The sequence below is a fragment of the Schistocerca cancellata genome, chromosome 1 (genome assembly GCF_023864275.1).
Source record: "Schistocerca cancellata isolate TAMUIC-IGC-003103 chromosome 1, iqSchCanc2.1, whole genome shotgun sequence".
Taxonomy (NCBI): domain Eukaryota; kingdom Metazoa; phylum Arthropoda; class Insecta; order Orthoptera; family Acrididae; genus Schistocerca; species Schistocerca cancellata.
In genome coordinates this window covers 348065512-348082989 of record NC_064626.1, presented here as the reverse complement: position 1 = coordinate 348082989, position 17478 = coordinate 348065512, and the positions used below count along the sequence as shown (strand labels likewise).

General features: G+C 40.5%; 1 protein-coding gene across 2 annotated transcripts in view; it reads right to left on the bottom strand.

The window, feature by feature from the left end:
* LOC126173680 (double-stranded RNA-binding protein Staufen homolog 2-like) overlaps window positions 1–17478 on the bottom strand; it is a 253555-nt gene that overhangs the window by 13311 nt on the left and 222766 nt on the right. The window contains exon 16 of one of the 2 annotated variants that reach the window (XM_049920977.1): window positions 4039–4165. In XM_049920977.1, coding sequence (XP_049776934.1) covers window positions 4064–4165 — 102 coding nt within the window. In that variant the 3' untranslated portion in view covers window positions 4039–4063. The remainder of the gene's footprint in view (window positions 1–4038; window positions 4166–17478) is intronic. The other variant, XM_049920976.1, reaches the window with a different exon arrangement.

Here is a 17478-nt window from a genome sequence, read left to right as displayed (position 1 = left end):
AATTGCAAAGAAGCTAATAGAAAACAAAGAAGAAAAACTCATCAAATTTTTGTCCCTCCTGAACCTCATTTGTTGGGTGCAGCTTGTATCTGAAGTAGGCTTACACTGGGAAAAATCAATTGAATTTATTCACTGCAAGAAAATGAATGGAGTCAATAGGATTTCCATCAATGGAGATACAATGACATGAAATGATAGCAAGGAAAACTTTTCAGAAAACCCCTATCTACAACACAATGCATATGTCATGACAAATGAAAATTTGTGCCATACCAGGACTAAGATCTGTATTTCCTGAGAACAGCTGCCTTAACCAATCAAGTGGGTTATCTGAGGATTCCTGAGTAAAATTTTCATCAAAATACATCAGCCTATTATACACCTACTTTAATTTCTCACTTTTTTTGTTTGTTTGTTTTTTTATTTTTTGAAGGGGGTGGGGTGGGGGGCAGGTGTTTGTTGGGGCAAGGGGGGAGGTTGCTAGGAGCAGAAGAATGGGTAGAATATCTCATATTAACTCCTGTGAGGCCCTGCACAATGTACACAGTTAAAGTGCAATATAACAGTAGCACGTGTTACCCTCTTTTGTCCTGATGACAGAGGCAGCACGTTGACTCCAAACATGTTGTTCAGTCATCTGGATCCACAACAACTCCACACTTACATTTCACAGACATCGGCCAAAGGTGGTTCTAAAGTACATGGTACACTCCTTACTCTATGCCACATCACAGATTTTTTCAAAATGAATGAGGCAAGATGAGTGGTGGGGCTACAAATGTTCCCTCGTGTATGTGAAGTGTTTCTCAAATCATTTCAATATAATTTCAAAGTAATGAATCTTGATGCACTGCCTTGCTGAAGGCAAATTTCACCTGGAGAGGAGGGCCCACAAGGAAAACCATCGATGCATATCACTGGACATCACATTCCGACCTGCCACCAACAACTCCCCCCCCCCCCCCCCCCCACGAGAAAATTTATACCACCTGTCCAAATGGTGTCCTATTAGCAAGAGGAATGTGCGGTATGGCTGCTCATTGGGTGTTGGCAGTACTTAACTGTTGTTTAATTTGTTGCACTTAGGCCTGCCTGTTCTCTGGCACAATTTGTGATAATGATGACCTTTCTCATCATCATGTTGTTGCCTGTGCCAGTAGTTTTCCTAAATCAAGGTACTCATGTTATGCTCTTGCCACTGCAGCATGTGTAAACCATAAAGCACAGTGCCTTCTTGATCAAAGAGATGAAGTTTCTCATGGTTCATGCCCTCACACTCTGGCTGCAATCAAAGGCACTGATACTGCCTCTTTCCTAACCTGATTGGTGTTCAAAGAAGAAGGCAGGTTGTGGGGTGATTTGGAGTGGCAAGGAACAGTGATGCTACAGCCTAAAGGGTCATTCTGCGCTGTCAGTCCGTAGTATGGACATCAGAGTGTATGCAGAACATTTAGTATTGATTTTCGTGTTAGTGTAAGTGTGGTGAGGTTACTAGGCTCTGTAGTGTTCATTCTGGGTGATGTAAAGCAAACACAGCAAGTATTACAATAAAAAGGGACAGCAGTAGTACTCTGAGCACATAAATTTTTAGTGCTCACCCCTGCGCTGCCAGTTGCCAGGGTAGGTGGCGGCAGGAGTGTGAGGCATAGGACAGAAACAGATAGCACATTGGTGACATTGCACGATATAGTACATTGGTGACATTGTACGATATTCTCTCTCTGCACAGAGCACATCAACTGCTGCCTTCTTATGTGTGCCCAGCTATAACAATATGTCTGTGCCCAATATGTCATTGTTATAATATCCCAATCACATGATAAGAGAAATTATTCCATTCACTGTGGCAGTAAGAACTCCTCTCTCTCTCTCTCAATTCAACACAGAAACTGTCTTGACCCAGTTGCTCATAAGTGCTGGAGTAGAACATGAGCACTTATGACTGTGGGTACACTGCGTTATTCTAATAGGCTTCCTAATGGCAGCAACTTCTAACAGATGACAGAAAATTCCTTGAGAATGGCACTGCTAAATAGTATTGAAATCTCATATTAATTAATGCAGCTACTAAACTAACTATATTTTATTAATTTAAATCATATTTTTAAAGTACACAGCTGGAAGTAATCAAAATGAAGCACTTCAAAGAACACACATTAAATTCAGCCCATCTTCATACCCAGTGTTTCTTTCCCTATGTTTATGACACCTTTATGATCCAGCTACATGGAATCAAAACTCTCACCTGTTCACTGATCATATGAATTGTATGCAACGTAATATCAAGTTCACCGCAGATGGAGAGTGAAGGAAAGTAACTATTATTTTTATGTCCTACCTGAACAAAACTCAGATTAGCGGCTAAGTTATCATGTTTACTGGAAAGAAACACAAACTGACTTGTATCTCAATGCACAAATCTTTCATCATCTAGCCCACAAGAATGTGTTTTTAAATACTTTAATACATAGAACTAAAACCTTAACAAAGAGATAGAGGGGCTGGCCAGTACTTACCTCAGCTCAGTACAGCCAATAGATACACATAAAACAGAACCGAAAATTTACATTCCTAGCTTTCGGAACAAATGTTCCTTCATCAGGGAGGAGAGAGGGGAAAGAAAGGGAAGAAGGGAAAGGAGATTCAGTTACTCACAACCCAGGCTATGAAGCAACAGGGAAAGGAAAATAGGGAGGGTGGCAAGGATGGAGGCATGGTTGTCAGAGGGATCTTTGGCTTCCCTCTGACAACCATGCCTCCATCCTTGCCACCCTCCCTATTTTCCTTTCCCTGTTGCTTCATAGCCTGGGTTGTGAGTAACTGAATCTCCTTTCCCTTCTTCCCTTTCTTTCCCCTCTCTCCTCCCTGATGAAGGAACATTTGTTCCGAAAGCTAGGAATGTAAATTTTCGGTTCTGTTTTATGTGTATCTATCGGCTGTACTGAGCTGAGGTAAGTACTGGCCAGCCCCTCTATCTCTTTGTTAGTATTTGTTTCACATCTTTATATGAGATTTTCCATTAATCATTTAGAACTAAAACCTTCTGTGACAAGGAACACCTGGATTCCAAGATCAGTTACCTAAAGCAATTATTCTGAAAGAACAGCTATAACAATCAATACATTAAGTTAGCAACCTAAAAAATAAAAACACAGAGATAATCATTAGAAGGCAATCAGCTAATAGCATTCCATCCTGTCTTAGAAGATATAACAAATAAAACAGACACAGCCTTGGGTAGACACGGTATTGAGCTCACTTGTCAACCACTCAAGAAAATTAGAGAAATTGTGCACCCAGTAACAGACAGCCTTGATCTTGGTGTTCTTGGAATTTATAAATAACTTGTGAAGGTGGTAGCAGTTACATTGGTGAGACAATATGAATGGTTTCAGAAAGCTGCACAGAGCACCAATATCTTATTAAATGTAATGATTTCAACAAATCTTTTGCTGCCAAACACAGTCTCATGAACAAATATATAATTAATTTTATGAAACTGAAATATCATTCCATTTGTCTACCTAATGGGATTCTGTCATTAATGAAGCTGGACAGTGGCTACACTCTTGGTGCTGCATGGAGACGAACACTTGATGCTGACAGGCAACAGAGAAATCAGCTGAATCATCCACTATCTAATGAAATTGGCATCGCTGCCAATATTCTTCAGTCAAAGACATCAACAAAATCTCTGTATATGGAAGTTCCAAGACTGTGACATCTCCATGATATTACTCAGCCAACCAAAGCATCAAATGCCCCAATGAAATATCACCTGAAGAAGATGGAAAATGTTAAAAGTTCAATACTGATATATCTGATACGGCAAGAACTCCATGAAGCATTTATTCAATTAACAAATGTCTTTCATTTAAATAATGGTCAGCAGGCATGAAGGTGCAATCTGATTCTAAAGAGGATGGGGGTCATTCACAACCATCAAATCATGCCAGGTTTTTATTTTTCGAAATGAAAATTAAGCATATCAATACATTTCAAATTCAAATTAAAAAGTGTTCATTAAGCATCACTCACCATATACAATGTTTCTTGAGAATGCTTACCCATCTCCCTGACTTTGCTCCTTTTTTACAGTGCCACCAGATGAAGAAACAGAATCCAGACCCATCTCTGATAAGGCTCGCAGTGCTGTTAGTGCTGCCTGTAATGTTAGAGAAGGTATCTGTATTTGTTTGTCTAATGCTTGTGTTGCGCTACAAGAAAGTAGATGTTTACTTTTTTCAAATTTAGTCACAGCACACTATAAAAACTGCAGTAGCACAGTCATTCCACTATAACAATAGTGCACATCTTACGGCATATGTGCTGAAATATTTCAGTTCACAATAGATGACGATGACAATGACGATCATTATCTTCATCATAACACAAAATGAATTTCTGGAAGTGAAATGAGGGATTCTGTTTGCCAAATATTATCAAGTGATGATGTGAACCATGCCTAACACACACATGGTGTGACACAAGAACATGCCTGACAAAGAAGCTTGTTCATATCTAAAAACCTACAACATGCTCATGAATAAACTATATTGCACATATTTAATGGCATGAAGGCCTTGGCTGTAAACAATGGTAAGAAAAAAGTTGGCTGCTTTGAGAAACTATGCACTAAAGTTTCAATAAATCTAATAAAGTAGATATTTGAAATACATCCATTGTGATTTTTTAATTCAGATTCGTCACTGTTTTCAAATATTTCTGTTTTTGTTTACATGCACACTGAATGCACTTAGCAAGGGTGAGCACTGACTTACCACTGTTTACTTGCTGGGTGAGCTAATAAAACAGCATGAAACCTCTCAAAAACACAAACCTAAAACATCCAAATTTTTCAGTTTATGATATTAAGATCTGCATTATCAATTTTGCAATAATACTGCATAACCTCAAAAATTGATCTATGATCAAAGATAAAATTAGTTTTATTGTCACTGAATACAGCATGTGAACAGTTTTAATGATGACTCTTAACATTTCCATCATCACACTGTCACATAAAATATGGTGAGGGGATGCAGGACGTAAGCTAACATAGTTTACTTGCTAAAACAGTTATTAACGTTTAACGGATTAGCAACAACTTTTGAAGTGTATTCAAGTTCAGGTACACATTGAGAGGCGTTAACTGAGTCACATTTATTCACTTAATCCTCATAATTGTACAAATCATCCCTGAAAAGCATGTGTGTTCACTACTATTGGCAGCCATATTTTTGGCACTTATCACTGTTTACATCAAAACATCCTTATCACCTTATGAAAATGAAACACATCATGTACTTGTTTTACATGTAAAAACTATGTTTCAAATTGACTGTCCCTTACCAATGTTTACAGTCGAGGTCTTCATATATTAAATATGTTTATCTAATTTCATATAATTTCACAGTATTTCTTTTGCTTGATCTAGTAATTACTTACCGTATTTACTCGAATCTAAGCCGCACTTTTTTTTACCGGTTTTTGTAATCCAAAAACCCGCCTGCGGCTTAGAATCGAGTGCAAAGCAAGCGGAAGTTCTGAAAAATGTTGGTAGGTGCCGCCACAACTAACTTCTGCCGTCGAATATATGTAGCGCTACACAGGCATGCTTTGTAGGCACAAAGATAAATACTGGCGCCAAAACCTCTGGGTCAGTAAATAAATTTTAAAAAAAGGTGGAAGACGAGCTTTTTTTTCTCCGCCCCATACAAATTCCGTATTGTTCGTCTTCGAATGTAGCAGAATTTCAATGTACTACGAAAATCTGACTGGCAAGACTGTTTGGGATGTTTGTCAATATGGCCAACTCTACGTTTTGAATTTTTTCCTACCTGTGAGAAGAGATGGTTGCTAATAGTAACCTGATGAAATGTGAATCACAAGCAGTATTCTTTTCACCATTCACCATAAGAATAATACGAATATAAACATTTTGCCATGTATTCTTCCGTGTTTGTTGCTATTTCATTTAAATCCTGTCTGCCTAATAAACTACGAAACTAGAGTGAGACAACAGCAAACGCGGAAGAATATACTTATCGTGTCATGTTTATATTCGTATTATTCTTATGCCTAATAGTGATACAGTCAGAAATGAAACACGGCAACTGACTAGATTTTTAAATCTAAGATGACTCTAATTTCTGTGCATAATTTGATGTACTAAAGAAGCGGCCGCAAAGATTTTCAAACGGAGAAAAATTTTCGCCCAACTCTCGTTCAGAACATGTTCTATCATACACAGCCTATTATTTGGTTCTTGTTGATCATTCTCAAAGAAAGCAGCAGTGTAAGTAACAAAAAATAGCAGTCTCTTGACATTGCTTCACTAATGAGACGATTCGCCTCTTTTTAGTTGTAAGCGGCGGTAGCGCGCACAAAAGCAAGCCATGCCGCGAGCGGCGACAGGCCGTAAACACGCACTATCAGAATGCGACAAACAATGCATGACACAGTACAGTGATGCATTTTCAGCTTAGAGTGACGTAAACACCTATAACAGAGAAAACGGCACTTATCAGATCAAAGCAAAATAAGCAATCGATTCAAACCAGACGAAGCACGTGAAAAAGGAAGGGTACCCGTATAAATACGGACGGAGCGCCTGACGCATAGCAATGGCTACCTGGAAAAGCTTAACTGCTAAGCTTACGACTCGAACCAAACTACTGTAGCTGTATCGTCATTCATTCGACCTAAATTGTGTCTCATATTACAATGGACTAACTTTGTTTCGATTTGGAGGTGCGGCCTAAAACTTTTCTCTCCCCTTGAATTTCGAGTCTCAAATTTCAGGTGCGGCTTAGATTCGGGAAATCTTTTTTTCCTTTATTTCGAGTCTCATTTTTCAGGTGCCGCTTAGATTCGAGTGCGGCTTAGATTCGAGTAAATACGGTAATAGCTTCTTATAACAGTAACAAACATTTTATAAATACTTTGGGGAGTTGAAATAACCAAAACAGGTATACACTGATTAAAATCAATTTATAACAGACTTTTCAGTAAGTCAAGTTGTATGGGCCAGCTGCCAGGCCATTGTATTACTTTCTCGAGCACCATGTACTTGCTGCTTTTCCAGTTTAGCAGGTACTTGCAGAGTCTCCATCTGGTTTGGCTGGCTGCACAATGGCAACACTGCTTGCCGCCCCTGCAGTCTATCAACCACAAAGTTATTTGAATCAAACTATCTCCCGGGTTTGATCCCCGGCGGGGTCAGGGATTTTCTCTGCCTCGTGATGGCTGGGTGTTGTGTGCTGCCTTTAGGTTAGTTAGGTTTAAGTAGTTCTAAGTTCTAGGGGACTGATGACCAAAAATGTTAAGTCCCATAGTGCTCAGAGCCATTAAAACCATTAATCAAACTATCAATATCTGTCTATTGCTTCTTCTCTCTTTTTTAAAATACAACAGTGTTTTTTTTTTTTTGTCATCATTCATCACTGCTCTGATGCAGACCACCACAAAGTCCTCTCAGGTGCTAACCTCTTCATCTCAGACTAGCACTTTCAAACTACATCCTCAAGTATTTGTTGAACTTATTTCAGTCTCTTATCTTCCTCTACAGTTTTTACCATCTACAGCTTCCTCTAGTACCATGGAAGTTATCCCCTGATGTCTTAATACATATCCTATTATTCTGTCCCCTCTTCTTCTCAGTATTTTCCACATGTTCCTCTCTTTGGTGATTCTGCGGAGAACCTCCTGAATTACTCATTAACAGTTCAGCTAATTTTCAACATTCTTCTGTAGCACCAGATCTCAAATGCTTTGATTCTCTTCTGTTCCAATTTTCCCGCAGTCCATGATTCACTATGATACAATGCTGGGTTCCAAATGTACATTCCCCCTTCCTCACTCACATATAAGCTAAATGGACCACTACAGCATATTAATGCACATTTCAGGCAAAGTCATCATCTATTATTATTTATTACTAAGGCCACTAAACAGGATGCTCACAGCTTCAATTTTGTGGTTCCAATGCAACTTAATGGCTCTCTTTTTTCTGAACATTTGAAGTTAATCTTTAATAACTAATTCTGATCTTCTGTATTCTGTCATATATCTGTGTCATCACATGGCTTAGGATATTTTAGTGCAAAATTGTGGCAAAAAAGGTGAAAATATGGTGTGATATTTACGCAATTCCACATGCAAAAATTTATTATGGAATGGCTACATGAATCATTAAATCTGAAACTGCCAAAAACTTGAGAATGCATCTGCGATGACTCATCAAATATTAGTAAACAGAAAAGGAATATCTTACATCAACACACACAAGTGCGTTCTGAAGTTTTCCTGGCGTATTTTCAATTTGAACAGTTCTCGGGTATCCGACTGGGTAGCATCGTAATTTCTCCAAAATGTTTCGGCAGACGTACACGCTGCCATCTTCAAGTGGTTCCGGACGAATGCTGTGCTGTTCCTCTCGACGCCCTATATATACTAGCCGTTACCCCCTCCACCGTGCCTCTCCTGATGTCTTTGGTGTGGCGCGGCAGCTACTGGAGGTGGTGGGGGAAGCGGTGCCTGGGTCTGAACTGGGGTCTGCAGTCTCCCTGCTGCCGCCGTCGGGGGCGGTCCTCGATCTCTGGGACCGCATTTTTCTCTCCAGGCTGAGTGCAGGGTTCCAAGCCTGACTAAGTTGAAGGCCACTGTCTTTATTAATTAGATCATCCTGTAGTCGGATTTCGATGGCCTCTTTAGTAACGCAGTCCCAGAAGGAGGAGGACTGACAGAGTATTTTTGTTTTTTCATAGTCCATAGTATGGCCAGTCTTTATACAATGGTCAACCAAGTCTGATTTAGTAGCCTGGCGTAATTCAGTATGGTGCTTGTGTTCGCGGCACCTCTCTTCTACAGTGCGGACTGTCTCCCCAATGTATGATTTTCTGCACTGACAGGGAATTTCATAAACGCCTGGTTTTTGAAGGCCTAGGTCATCTTTCACTGAACCCAGTAGAGTCAAGGTTTTTGGAGGGGGTCGGAATACACATTTCACATTGTGTTTCCCCAGGATTCTGCCGATTTTTCTTGAGGCATCACTCGTGTGCTGTTATTCAACAATGTTGGCAGGAATGGATTAATCATGGTTGAACACAGCATCAGGAAGGAAGCAGTCAACAGAGCACGAAGACTGGATTTGAGCCCAACTACATTTCCTCTGTCAAATACAGACATCTGTTTATGTTCCTAAATGCCTTCAGTTGCCACTACAGCTCCCAGCGTGAAGGCGTTTTGCCAGGACTGAGCTATCATCGGAGAGGTATTCAGAGCTCTGTATTCATCATTATTATTGATCTGATGTGCAAGTGGTTCTTCATTGACCACAATGACTATTAATAGGTGGCTCACAGAAAGGAAGCTGTGCTCACAACACCCCTTGCACTGACTACCATTGACCTCATTACACCAACAAACCAGTTTGCAGTGATGTATGGCACATTCCGCCTGGATTCTCACTGACTGGAGGAGAACTTTCGTCAGTGATGAGTTCTGCTTTGAACTGAGCCCCAGTGACCAGTGAAAATGTGATTGAAGATGCCCCAAACAGTGATGGGATACCAACGAGATTGTCGCCTGCCATACAGCTCGATAGTCAGGAGTGATTCTCTGAGGTGCCATTTCACTTCATAGCAGGTCCCCTATGGTTGCCATTCATGGTACCCTTATAGCATGGTGTTAGATCAGCTATATTTTACACCCAGTTTTGTTGCCCTTCGAAGCAAGCCATCCTGGGCTAACATTTCAGCAAGACAATGCCCACCCACACACAGCAAGAATTTCTACTGCTTGTCTTTGTGCCTGCCAAATCCTACCGTGGCCAGCAGGGTCGCCGGATCTCTCCCCGATCGACAACCTTTGGAGCATTATGGTCAGGGCCATCCAATTAGCTTGCGATTTTGATTATCTAACACACCAATGGGCAGAATTTGGCACGATATCTGTTAGGAGGACATTAGAGCCAGAGGTGGACAATGTGTTATTGACTTGCTGAGATTGTGAGGCTATTTCTCTTGAATAAATATACGACTTTCTTGAAACTGTAATCATTTGTTTGTCTTTACCTGTACATCACATCTACAAATTTCAGACCAATTTGGATAATTCCTTCATGGTGTGTCTTTCTTTCTTCTTTCTTAGCGTGTACTATTCTATGTTTGAAAGGCTGTAAAATATAAACATGTTTGTATGTATTTGTAAGAAGGTAGCCAGTAATAAAAATATCTGCACAATGTATTTTTCCCCAAACAAGTTATGGTTGAGTGTTTAAGGACTATATTGAAATGAGTTTTAGTTTGTGGACATCATCCTAGCTTTCAGTAAAATGGAATGCAGTCAGTCATTAAAATTTGATATATCACTTTTTTCTTCACAGACTACTAAATGAACTTTCGTGCTCAATTTCATACTTCTCCAATGATACAGCTACTTAATTAGTGACACATTCATTGCCTCTGGAAGAACTTAATCATTAGCAATATATTGATCAGTTTTAAACGATGACAAGTGAGTAGATAGCTCAGTCAACCAAAACACTAGAGTGGTTTCAGTTGAAAGAATGAATACATGGTTCAACCAACAGAAAAGCTACACTAGTTTCACATGAAAAGAAAGAATTAATAATTTGGTCAAACTGCACACTAGTTTCACTCAAGAGAGTGAATGAACAGTCCAGCCGATAAGTAAAATTACAACCGAGGAGGAGGAGGGGGAGGGGGAGGGGGGGAGGAGGAGGAGGAGGAGATTAGTGTTTAATGTCCCATTGACAATGAGGTCATTACAGACAGAGCACAAACTTGGCTCCAGGAAGGATAGGGGAGGAAATCAGCTGTGCCCTTTCAAAGAGAGCTTCCCAGCATTTGCCTGAAGCGACTTGGAGGACTCACTGAAAACCTAAATCAGGATAGCTGGATGCGGGTTTGAACGATCACCCTCTGGAATGCAAATTACAACCCCCTAAATCGATTGTTTTCATTTGGTTGTCCCCATCACAGAAAGGAGTGTCTGCGTTCATCATATAGCTCTTGTTTACCTTATAGTTCTTTAGCCTTTCAGAAAATTATTACAGATAAACACTGCAGCTTTCACTGAAGTGCACAATCTAGTGATGGCGACAGAAGCTTCATTCATACTCAACTATATTTTACACTATCACGCAACAACACAAACATACATTATTGAAACTTTGTGCCATAGTGGCATTGTCTGCATTTTCTAAAAAGCAAGTTAACAAAAGCATGGGATTCAGTTAGTGTCCATTCAGGGGAACTGCTAAAAATTCAATACATGTCTGTTCTGTCAGTCAATGGTTTCATTAAGACTGAAACACATTGCATCATTGGCTATTGTTTATCTAACTTGTTACATTTTGTCTTCATGTAGAGACTTAAGGTACAGACTTTTTTCAAATACTACCATAGAAGACTTTCCGGTATACTTCTCCAGATACAATTGTGTAATGGGAGTGTTTACTCGTAAAGGCAATGCTGCAAATACCAGCACTATGTCATAAAAAATTCTTAAGAGTGCTTTCCAATTACAACACACCACTGAATATGATTTCATTGGTGCTTTTCATGAATCAAGACTGAGATGTTAGAAGTACTGCACTTCACAACAGAGTCATCAACTGTTTAATGATGTCACACATTCTCCCACTGCTCATTCTGGAGTATGGCACCTTGAATGCAGACAAAAAAAACTCACACTTGTTTCTGCTCATAGTGTAGTTGTGATACAGGCACTCTGTGAATAATCAATACTGCAACCAGTGTTAAGATAAGTGCTTAGTAGTCTGCCCTACCAGCAATTCTTGTAATTTTCAAAATGTATTTGTGTAATACAGAGGGAGGCCAAATCACCCCATCCCCCATAAGAAGTGACCATAGTGTCTTGCATTATCAAATTATCGTTTATTTATTCAACAGATGTCAAATGTTGAAATATTTCTGCAAAAGGTATTATGGTACCTTTTCTACTCTGAAACTGTAGTGTAATAGTAAGTTATCGCTTATACTGAGACAGAGAATCAGTAGTAGGCATGGTGACTCGCTCCACATTTGAACACGAGTGTGTTGCCATTATGCATTGAGGCAAAGTTACCCTGAACTAAAACAATGTAACTGCGTTAATAAATTCAAAATTTCTATCAATGTATGTATGTATGTATGTATGTATGGACAGAAATGCAAGTTTTGTACTTTGGGATTATGTTAATTATGAAATTTAGAAGGAACTACCAATCTGTGTGGTTACTTGTTTCATAGTAAACAAAGGAAAAGAAAGTATAGAAAGTATGTATTTCCTTCCACAGTCAAGAGACTTAGCCTCTAAGTGATTTGCTAGATCAACTTTTAGGAATGAAATTATGAAATACCTTGAAAGAACACATACTACTAAGTCCTTTGTATGTTCCTTTTAAGTAGGAAAAAACCAGCAAATTTGCTGTTACGGCCAACTACTTTCTGGCATTGGGGGAATAGTGGTGAAGTCTATTAGATTAGTTCACTGAAAGCTATCCCTATTCATTCTTCATCAGGTGATGCAGCATGAAGTCCGGGGTGGGGGGACAACAACTAACGAACCTGCAATAAACAAACTTTCAACAGATATTTCTCTCCAAATTAAATCATTTACAGTATCACATTTTATTAAAAGTGTGATTCTAGGGAGACTAAGCATCCCTGTCCTTATTGTAACACCATAATAAGTGCACGGAATCATGATTATTTTTAATACACCAGATTTTCTACTGCACAACATGGTTCTCTTTAAGTACAACAACTGCCTCAAAATTTTCAGAAGGGCAGTTAGATCATCATAGCAGGCATGCACAACATTTCAACAACAGATTGAGTTGTAACTGTAAGACTGATGGCGAGAGGCATAAGCAGTTCTTTTTATTTTTATACCTGTGAACAGTTCCTTTTATACCTGCGAGCACTCCCCTATCCTGTGCACAAATCGGTGACCCAGGTTTTGTGTACTTTATCTCATTGCGGTGCCGTTCTTGCCTTGCTGTCATTTCATCTGGCACCCCAGTATTACCCTGTTCATCTTGTTGTTTGACCTTTGCACTTCCATTCCAGTGCACTGGGCCGGATTGCACAGTTCACTGAGGCAGTACTGAGAGTCATAATTAATCAGGTTTTCCATGATATTAATTTTCATGAGTTTGTGTATTTATTTTTGTTGAGATCCCGAAATCCATTGAAATTAATCCATGGCTCAGTATACCATCTCAGTAAGGCCTGGGACCCAGCACACCATTTAATTATAAATCAACCGGAGACCTAGACCAGAACAGTACAATGACAGCGATCTAAGAATGATACTGGGGTGTAACACAAGTATAGAATGCCCACACTGCCAATGGAAGCATGGTGTGTGTGTGTGTGTGTGTGTGTGTGTGTGTGTGTGTGTGCACGCGCGCGTGCGTGATGAGGTAAGGCGAGGGTGGGCGCATGCGTGCTTGTATATTCACTCATGCGGAGGTTGTGGTGATAACTTCGGTTGTTGTGAAAAACTGTGCCTGATCCTGTCATTCGCCAAATAACTTTCCTTTCAACTGCTCAGTTTCTCAGCTCTCTCCAGATCAACCTGAAAAGCAATTTTACTTTTTCTTCAGTTTCTCAGCTCTCTCCAGATCAACCTGAAAAGCAATTTTACTTTTTCTTCATGATTCTGGTAGTTCGCAAGAAATGAAACACGCTGAGAAGAAGCTAAATAAGATATAGAACATTGTAAGGTTTTCTTTTGTTTACTCAAATTAAAAGGATTTGTAGATCTGTCCTACAGCAGCCCCTAGACAATCAATAATGTTGTGCTATATTTTGTGATGTGCAACAACTTAGACATCTAGGAGAGAGATTGAGACGTTGTGCAATAATGATGAGGACATCAAAAACTTTGGAAACATACTGCACTGCTCAGAAATATTGTGCCATTTGTGGGCAGTATTAAAAATAACCTTGATGTTCCCTTGTGTGCTGCACAGAGCAGAGAGGTTAGGTTAGGTTAGGTTAGGTTTGTAGTTATTGTGTGGAGAATGACTTCAAAACAAGACAAAAGAACATAATTATTAGAGTGCATCAAATTGTATAAATTATAAATTACTGCCGGCATTGTGATGGCTAAGTATGAGTTAATTACCATACATTTGATAAATTTCATACTTAAATGATTTAGGTATTCAAACCGAACAAAAAAAAAATTGTAGAACAAAATGGGTCTCGAACTGCCACTCACCAGCCCACTCGTTTATAAATCTACCACGCTTCCACTTACACCATGAAGATAATTAAAATACTACTCCTTACATTTATTACATTTTCTTGAAAACTGTCGAGGTTGTTTTTTTCTCTGAAATTTTGTGAAAAACGTTAACAACAACTTGTTTCTAGCCATTAACAGTGTTCCGCGCGCATGTTTTACTGCAAAGTAGGAAGCAGTTGTACAGTATAAGGGCACTTCTGACATCAATTGTAAATGTATACAAAGTTTGGGAAAGGGGGGAGGCGGTTGTTACATATGCCTCGTGACGACAGGGTGCAGGAGGTCGAGCAGTCAGGATTAGAGAGTGGGCATCCAGGGCTGCCGTTAAATGACAAAACAGGAAATTAGGTACAATACCGAGAATATATTTCCGGGTATGGTATACAAGGGTCGGAAGTTATCAGGTTTTGGCCAGTCTAGGAGACTGAACAATTAACTGAAATGGGCAATGGAAGGGGAAGTGGTTCATATTAACACTGGTGGCCTGTTGCGAAGAGCAGAGCCAGAGGCTCTGCCTTCCAAGAAGACGTCTGTGCTCCTCGAAGTCTGCATTCCAAGAGAGAGAAGCAAGTGTGTTCTGCACCGTAGGACGCTCCAGCGTCCACACACGTGATCAGTATCCCGCGCACGCTATTGGCTAAAATCAATGGCATGAATTCGCTAGCAGTTTCAGCAGAGGGCTCAGGGCGTCTCCTGTCAGCAGCTTTAACTGGACAGAACTGCCTCGATTTTGAAAGACAAGTGACTTGTGTCACATAAATGCGGCGTGAATTACTCTGGGAGAAAACTTTTGAAGATTCCACTGGGCCTTTGAAAAATTTTCCCTAAAATATTCCTTGACTCGCAACAATCCTTTCCCCTTCCAGAGAAGTGGTGACACACATTGTTTACAATAGGGCATCCATCACTCCCCAGAAAGACGGTTTACCATAGTAGGGACCTTAATACTATTGGGGGGGGGGGGGGGGGGATGTGTTGCAACTGTCTTCATTTTTTTTTAACTGGGAGGGGGGACTCACATGTAGTCAAGTTTATCAATTTTCATGAGTTATGGAAGTAGTAAACCATTAACCATTCAAGTCACAATACAATATTTCCTGTAATAGTTGGAATCATCACTGTCCATATAATCAAGTCTTAGAACAAACGAAGTTAAAATGATGCCATAACACTTCACAAAATAGGATTGAACTATCATGATTTCTGTTAGTTTGAGGGAAAAAAAATCTGCTAGTATAAAAAAAAATAGTTAATTCTATGGTAATCAAAATATTTGGGTAATATATATGTGGTGTCACCACCAGACACCACACTTGCTAGGTGGTAGCTTAAATCGGCCGCAGTCCATTAGTACATGTTGGACCCGCGTGTCGCCACCGTCAGTACTTGCAGACCTAGCGCCACCACATGGCAGGTCTAGAAAGGCGGACCAGCACTCGCCCCAGTTGTACGACGACTTTGCTAGCGACTACACTGACGAAGCCTTGCTCTCATTTGCCGAGAGACAGTTAGAATAGCCTTCAGCTAAGTCCATGACTACGACCTAGCAAGGCGCCATTAGCCTTACAGTGATTGTAATTAACCGTATCTGGAGATAGTCTCATTTGTATCGTCAATAGCGATGTACCACAAAGATGAATTAAAGTTAAGTATTCAAGGAGCTGCATACTTTTCTTATAGCATTAATTAAGTATCCTGTTCCAGAACTCACGCCAGCCGGCGTGTGTGTACGCGTGCCTTTCGGCTACCTCAAAGTGGCGTGGCTGTTTTGCTACGCCACAACAATATATATATATATATAAAAATAAAAATAAAGCGCTGGCAGGTCGATAGACACACAAACAAACACAAACAAACACACAAAATTCTAGCTTTCGCAACCAACGGTTGCCTCGTCAGGAAAGAGGGAAGGAGAGGGAAAGACGAAAGGATGTGGGTTTTAAGGGAGAGGGTAAGGAGTCATTCCAATCCTGGGAGCGGAAAGACTTACCTTAGGGGGGAAAAAGGACAGGTATACACTCGCACACACACACATATCCATCCGCATATACACAGACACAAGTAGACATTTGTAAAGGCAAAGAGTTTGGGCAGAGATGTCAGTCGGGGCGGAAGTACAGAGGCAAAGATGATGTTGAAAGACAGGTGAGGTATGAGCGGCGGCAAATTGAAATTAGAAATTAGCGGAGATTGAGGCCTGGCGGATAGCGAGAAGAGAGGATATGCTGAAGGGCAAGTTCCCATCTCCGGAGTTCTGACAGGTTGGTGTTAGTGGGAAGTATCCAGATGACCCGGACGGTGTAACACTGTGCCAAGATGTTCTGGCCGTGCACCAAGGCATGTTTAGCCACAGGGTGATCCTCATTACCAACAAACACTGTCTGCCTGTGTCCATTCATGCGAATGGACAGTTTGTTGCTGGTCATTCCCACATAGAAGGCTTCACAGTGTAGGCAGGTCAGTTGGTAAATCACGTGGGTGCTTTCACATGTGGCTCTGCCTTTGATCGTGTACACCTTCCGGGTTACAGGCTGGAATAGGTGGTGGTGGGAGGGTGCATGGGACAGGTTATACACCGGGGGCGGTTACAAGGGTAGGAGCCAGAGGGTAGGGAAGGTGGTTTGGGGATTTCATAGGGATGAACTAAGAGGTTACGAAGGTTAGGAGGATGCTCTGAATAGCCGGTGTGGATGTGTGAGAGGAAAGATTGAGGACTTTTATTAAGGATAGGAGTTGACGGGTGTGTTCATTGGCTGAGTTGATGTGTAGATGAAGGATTAGGTGGGTGAGGGCAATGGATTGTTCAGTTTGGAACTGGTATAGGGACTGATGGAAAGAAGGGTTGCAGCCAGAGATGGGAACTTTAAGTGTGAGGCCTTTGGGGGTTATGCCAAATGTCAGACAAGCCTGAGAAAATAAAATATGTGAGCGTAATCTGGCTAGGGTGAAGGCATGTTTGCGGAGGGAATGTAAATAAAACTTAATGGGGTCGTTGTGGGGGTGTTTTGAGGGTGACATGGTATTAGAAGGTGGAAAGTTTAACATGAGGTTGAAATGAAAAAGAAAGATAGAAATATATGGGGAGAGATAAAGGTGAATTAGGAAGCAATTGGAGATCTGGTATGAAAAAAGGCAAAAAAGTGTTGGTCAAGTTGATCTTGTGGTGAACTTGGGTTGGTAGACAGCGATGTG